Source organism: Cibotium barometz, chromosome 58, assembly GCF_041138505.1.
Source record: "Cibotium barometz isolate CiBa-2024 chromosome 58, ASM4113850v1, whole genome shotgun sequence".
Taxonomy (NCBI): Eukaryota; Viridiplantae; Streptophyta; class Polypodiopsida; order Cyatheales; family Cibotiaceae; genus Cibotium; species Cibotium barometz.
The window spans coordinates 25,358,726-25,365,795 of NC_141103.1; the positions used below are offsets into that span (position 1 = coordinate 25,358,726).

At 38.3% G+C, this 7,070-nt stretch overlaps 1 protein-coding gene across 1 annotated transcript; it reads left to right on the plus strand.

Moving 5' to 3' along the window:
• The first annotated feature begins 1,314 nt into the window (after positions 1-1,314).
• LOC147606080 (cytochrome P450 71AU50-like) lies at positions 1,315-3,762 on the plus strand. Its single transcript, XM_086792622.1, has 2 exons — positions 1,315-2,237; positions 2,980-3,762. Exons 1-2 carry the CDS (start codon positions 1,353-1,355, stop codon positions 3,604-3,606), a joined length of 1,512 nt encoding a protein of 503 aa, XP_086648748.1. The 5' UTR covers positions 1,315-1,352; the 3' UTR covers positions 3,607-3,762.
• Positions 3,763-7,070: the final 3,308 nt, after the last annotated feature.

Here is a 7,070-nt window from a genome sequence, read left to right on the forward strand (position 1 = left end):
TATAAGAAACACTTTTGTGTAACCAAAAATGTCGATTTACTACATTTTGGATGCAACATTTCTTACGACACTTGATGAGGGCCCCAACGTGTTGATTCCATGATCGTTAGCCCCCCTCCCCCCCAGCCTTGTAGTGTGTGTGTGTAGGTATGTATTTGTATATATGTATATGTGTGTATACACGTGTGTATATGTATGTGTGTGTGTGTGTGTGTGATGCACGTGTGTGTACACATATATATTTATGTGTTTGTATACATACAAGTATGCATGTGTGTGTATGCATGCATGCATGTATGTGTGTGTGAGGGGGAGGTATGTGTATGCATGCATGTATGTATGTGTGTATGCATGCATTTTCATAAAAAAAAGTGTGTATGCATGCATGCATGTATGTGTGTGTGTGTGTGTGGGGTGGAGGGGGTGTGTGTGTAGTTGTGTGTCATGTGTATAAGAAATATACAAAAAACAAAAACAAAAACAAAATAAAATAGAAAAAAGAGTACAAAAGAAAAGAAGAAAATTAGTGCCACTAGAGTATTCTTTCCTTTTCAGGGAGCATACTTTAACAAATCTGTCTTGTATGCATCATACTTTAAGTCTTCCTAGCTTCCTACTTGTGTTGTGACACCCATGCATCAAAGTCTTTAGCAATTGGGCACTCCTTCATGTGTGATAAATAAATCGGTGGTGGTGCCAGCTTTGATGCTGGAGATCTTAGGACTTGACTAGGTGTCTTTAAAGTCTTGTCTCTTTTCCATGGTTATCTAAGAGCTTTCTAGGGTGTTCACTCCAATGCAATTGGCTAAGCAACATGACTATGGTGCATATCTTTATGCCTTGACCCCATGCCTACACTTGCAACTTTGCAATTATTTGGGAAGGTGGTACTTTCTTTAGTAGTTTGGTGCCTCGATTACGTGAGTGTAAGCCTTTGAAGGTAGTCATAATTCATGGGTCATCTATAAAGAGAGATCACAAGATAGGGAAGAATTTAACGAGGCATGGCGGGTCCGGGGTGATTGACCAACCTCAAGAGGGGTCTTTAAATGAAGTCAAGGAGTAGTCGTGTCTTTTAAAGCTCGAAAGGTCACTTCAGACGAAGTCAACGATTAGTGACATCACTTACGTTTGCATGAGAAGTTGGAACTTGGGAACGAAATGGCCTTAACGATGAACGGATTGATTTAATGACGTGGAGGCACATGGGCCGAGTTGGAGCCATTGGACGAATGTGTTTCCGGATAGATTTGAGGAGGCTCGGGCCATGCATATAAATTGAGATTGCTTTCGACAACAGAAGAGAGACTGCGAGCTCTGTGTAAGCAGGCCATAGGTTAAAAACTCCTAGGATGGAAGAAGAGACATGGGTCTCGAGTGCCATGACAATTGTAGTGATAGTGGTGGTATTATTGCTATACTATGGTGTTAGTACTGTTGTCTCCCGAGGGCAGCTTCCTCCGGGACCCTTCCCTTTGCCCATCATTGGAAACCTCCTGCATTTGGCGGGGGAGCTTCCTCACCGCTCACTCGCCCGCCTTGCCGACAAGTATGGCCCTCTTTTCCACCTTAAATTGGGTTCCATGCATGCCGTAGTTGTGTCTAGTTCATCGCTCGCCAAAGAGTTTCTCCGCACCCACGACAGAGCCTTTGCAAGCCGGCCGCCTTTTGAGATATCGCGGCGCTTGCAGTATGGCCAGGACACGGCGCTCTCCTTGGGCCCATATGGCCCCCATTGGAGAGAAATGAGAAAGCTCTGCAGCCTGCAACTCTTCACTGCGACTAGGGTTCGCCAGTTCGAGCCTATCAGAAGCCAAGAGATAAAGCTTCTCATGCAGCAGCTGGCAAAGCACGGGCATGCATCCCCTTTGAATCTCACACAGTGTGTGGAGAATATGATAGAGAACATCATATGCCGCATCCTCGTTAGGAAGAGCTTGTCCGACGTCGCCAACGCTGAGTTGGGAAGAGGCTTGAAAGATCTCATCCATGAAGCTACTGTTTTGTTCCAAAGGCCTGTTATTGGTGATGTTATACCTTGCCTAGGATTCCTAGATGGCAAGTTGAAGCGCAGCATGGACGAGCTGCACCGTCTCGCTGATATTCTCTTAGAGGGGTTGCTGCAGGAACGTGAGAACTGCAGCGTGAAGGCTGCCGATAATGGTCCACAAGACTTCCTTGACATTTTGTTGTCCTCAAACTGGTTGCGACGTGTCGACATCAAAACCGTATTGTTGGTAATTGTTTGTTTCGAATCGTTAGGCATAGCTTAATAATGTTCGGGGATTTATTCAAAAGATCATAAGACTTGTAAATGCCAGTGAGGCACCTGTTGTACAAAGTTATTGGGTAGGCCTATGGGGATGATCCTCTGCTCGAGGAAGGACTTCTTGACTAGGCACCAGTTCTAGCATCCAAATGCCCCTCTATGTGAGGGGCTCTTATATCTATATGTAGTCACTAGTGCATGCTCGGAAGGAAGGAATTGATTAAAACCAATGTATCAAACTCTTTTCTCTTCCGAGTTCAAGTCCAACTGTTGGTCATATATGCCCTCGTGTTGCATTCTACTAATGTTAATACCTCTCTCTCTCTCTCTCTCTCTCTCTCTCTCTCTCTCTTCTAGATTTTAAAGAGACTTGGGAAGTAGTTGGGATTCATATTAGATAGGATGAATGTTAAATTGTCCTTAAAGATAAGATGTGGGATAAAATATGTAAATAGCTAAATGAAGATTGAATATGTCATATTAGATAGGATGAATGTTAAATTGTCCTTAAAGATAAGATGTGGGATAAAATATGTAAATAGCTAAATGAAGATTGAATATGTGTGTGTGTGTGAGACACAGAGGAGAGAGAGAGAGAGAGAGAGAGAGAGAGAGAGAGAGAGTGAGTGTGTAGATTATTACATATGCATACTTTGGGTATGCTATCACCTATACATAATGGACTTAATTGACCTTATGTTAAATTACAGGAGCTTCTTGCTGGTGGTATCGACACATCATCGGTTACTATAGATTGGGCAATGTCAGAGCTCTTGGTGAATCCCCAAACTCTCGAAAAGGTTCGTGTTGAGGTGGATAGGGTGGTGGGAACTCAACGCTTGGTGGAGGAATCAGATTTACACAACCTACCGTACATGAAGGCTGTGGTGAAGGAAACACTACGTTTGCACACTCCCTTACCCCTTTTGATACCTCACATGTCAATAGAAGCTTGCAAAGTGGGAGGGTTTACCTTACCCAAAGATACACGATTGCTAGTAAATGTATGGGCGATAGGAAGGGACCCACATGTTTGGCAGGATCCACACACATTCATGCCTGATAGATTCTTGAATAGTACCATGGTTGATGTGCGTGGGCAACACTTTGAGCTATTGCCTTTTGGAACAGGACGACGTAGCTGCCCTGGCATGCCCTTAGCTTTGCCCATAGTCGAGCTCACAATTTCAAATCTTGTACATTGCTTTGATTGGAAGCTTGTGACTGGCAATAGTGTGGACATGTCAGAGAAGTCAGGCACAGTCACGGCCCGTGTGAAGCCACTTCTAGCCATAGCTAGGACACGTTTTGATCCACAAGTACTCCATATCGCATGAGTAATATACCCATGTAGTAGTATAGTCCCTTATGATGTTTTTTTACCATCTTGATATGTAATGTTTTAACTTATGCCCATGGTTTTGTATTTACCTTTTATTTTCTCAATCAAATTATAAAAAATATGTATTCCTACTAGCTTTTGATCACTTATCATGTGATTAAATTGTAATATTTCTTATTTCAACATAGTTTACTTAGCATGACTATTTGGAGTATATACCTACTAAGACTATGTCTGAGATCGTAACCCTTATCATGACAATGCTTTGGAGTATATACCTACTAAGACTGAGTATATACCTACTAAGACTATGTCTGAGATCGTAACCCTTATCATGACAATGCTTTGGAGTATATACGTAAGACTATGTTTGAGATCATAAGCCTTCACATCCTAAAGAGTTTTTGTACATTTCATCCAATTTAGGTAATGTTATAAATGTACAAGGGTTTCCAATTTCATTAAAGAGGTTAAAAGAGTTTGCAAATTTGTTTGAAAAATTATTTTTTTCAATAGCACTCATATGACACCAAGGGAATTCCTAAAATTGCAAAAATAAAATTCATAGAGATGTTTCTTTTAATCTCCTAATTCACTACTATGGAATTAAGTCCCAATACCCCAATGGGTGTAATTAAGTCTCAACATCTCAACTAGTGTATACCTATGCAATAATGCTAGAAAAATAAATGTTTACTAGCTTACTAAGAGAATCTTGGCTAAGGATTTATTTTTAAAAATGATTTTTAACACTAGTTTGGTAGCTCGACATGACATAAATATGTCTTTTCAAGGGTTTTGTAAAGAAAATGTATCTTGAGAATAGGAGCAATATTTTAGTGTTTCTCTTCTAAAGCATGTCTTCATGAATGTGGAAAAGCTTAGAAAATTAAAAAATGAATAATATTAAATATAATTAATAAATAAACATAAGCAGAGGTCCATCCAGCATTATAATCATTAGATTGCAAATTTACAAAGTAGGTTCCTACATGAAAGACAAAAATGACCTTGACTTATTATAAATTTCTCCTAAACCTTACATAGTATTTGAGAGATGAGAGAGATTTTGCATGACAAAAAAAGAATTAATTTGATTAAATTTCCTTCTTAGAATCTCTTTTTAGTTGTTGACACCCAAAATAGGATAATAGTGTGATCTTATATGGTGATTTAATTTAGTTATACTAATAATTGATTAAGAATTCATATTGAAACATTTCAAGTTAGTTAAAAAAACAAGCTAATGGTCTCAACTTTCAAAATTACATTGATAACAAAACATCAAATGTCATGGGGCCTCATGTACTTTTTGAAGAATCAATCAAACCTTATATATACATCAAGGATTAAAGCATACCCTTGAATTAAATTGACAAAAGTGAAGCATAGCACAAGAGATAGAGTAGACATGACCATCAATACACTATTGGGTACAATTTTCCCCCTCATACATGTTACTCCACTTCCACGACATAAGTATTTTGAGAATTGTATTCAATATATTAGCCCAAGTAGCTAATAATAGTTTTGCGCACAAAATAAGTCTTTCTTTTCCACTTTTACAAAATATCTCAAGCACTAGAGCTTGTTCACACACTAATGTAAATAACCATAACTATTCTAACATAAGTGTTAATAATATAGAAAGGCTATGCACGAGTGTGCATAAATAATTTATACAATCATTTGGCATGTGGTCAACGAAATAATAATAATCTGAGATGATATAATATAGAAAAGATCCTCCCTGTGTGACATACGCATTGCTCATCACCTATCTCACAAATGTAAACACATTAATTGCTCCAACTAATTGCCTTTTCAAAAATTAATCCTAATATGAAATCTTAACAGGAATAAACACAACATACACTCACCACTTTTTTCAATACAGTGAGAGTATTATTATACACATCATCTAGCATGGCGTGAGTTACCATTTGTTACACTTAAATTAGCATGGCACATCAATTGCATAAACCACTTCTTACACTACGACCGTGTGTAGTTGTTTGTGTAGTTGTCTAGTATAGTCCACTTGTTTCACTTTGACCACAATACAATCGTCAAGCATGGCACTAATTGTTACACCTCAATAAAATACACCCATCAAGCATGGTCTCAAAATATACCAATAACACAAGGTAACTAGTATTTAATGTGGAGTCACTCATGATACCAATTCACTAGGATGGCACACTAGTGTCCGGGCATCCCCGTTCAGCTAAAGTGTCGACATTATAAAATGTCGCTCCTGCTTGGACAAGCAACTGACCTTACTTGTGTGTTTGCGAGCAAAGGAGATCATTGTCTTACCATATACAAATTCTAGTATCTTTTCAAATTATGACAAAGAGACATTGTATCAAGGACTTTTGTGTAATAAATTCTAGTTTCCCATACCACCAAAAATTATCCCACATAAATCTAGAGATAAGTATATAATATCAAAATCCTTCAGACAGGATTAACCTTCTGTCCCATACCACAAGACTAATACATAGTGAAAAATTCATAAAGTATAGTTCAAGATGGAAGGGCCAGTTCCTCCAACAAGAAGTTCTACTTTTGATGCATAAAACCTCTCCTTGAAAGTTACAAAATGTCTTAAATAAAATTTATTATAAAAATATTCAACACTAAAAGAGGCAGGGCCTTTATCCATGCCTTTTTGACACTTTAGAACTAAGCTCAAAAATCCCAAAACGTCGAAATACTCTTCTTGGAAATAAGCGTCGAAATGGAAACGTCGAAATATGTATCGAAATACGTGTCAAAATAAACATGTTTCTCTACTCTTATTTCGACGGCATTTTTGGCGCATATTTCAACTAGTATTACGACGATTATCTTGACGGATGTAGAACATTTTGACGCTTATTTTGACGGATGTAGAAAATTTTCGATGATTATTTCGACGAATGGAGGAACTTTCGACACTTATTTCGACGCATGCAGGTATAAATTTATTTTTGGCATAATGGTGCATCTAGCTACAATCTTGTAGCTAGATGCACCATTATGCCAAACTTATAGAGTACCAAAGTCAACTGTACTTTGATATGAAGAACGAAGTGAATTTTTTGGACAAGTTGGAGTGCCAGAACATTTTTGACATTACAAAGTATGTACATTGTACACAAGTGCAAACAATGGCCAAATTATATTGCAAGATGTGAAATTTACATATCAAAGACCATATTACAAGCTCTCATGAGATGAGCCGACAAAAGACCATAGTATGGTATGGAAAGCCAAAATGGTTTTTATACTCGATGACCAAAATTGCATAAAGTAGTTGGCATACAAGCTATAAAAGCTCAAACAAAGATGTGAGCTGAACAAAATATGTATGTATAAGAGGAAAGACATAGGCAAGGAAACTCTATGCAGAGCCCTTACTCAGGGTCAGGTATTGGTCCCTGCAAAACCATACAAGATGCTTTTTTTTGGTAT

Bases quoted from the DNA above. Each gene is read 5' to 3' on its own strand.
- LOC147606080 (XM_086792622.1), top strand. From the start codon at position 1,353: ATGGAAGAAGAGACATGGGTCTCGAGTGCCATGACAATTGTAGTGATA. The intron at 2,238-2,979 runs GTAATTGTTTGT...GTTAAATTACAG, and splicing joins ACATCAAAACCGTATTGTTG to GAGCTTCTTGCTGGTGGTAT.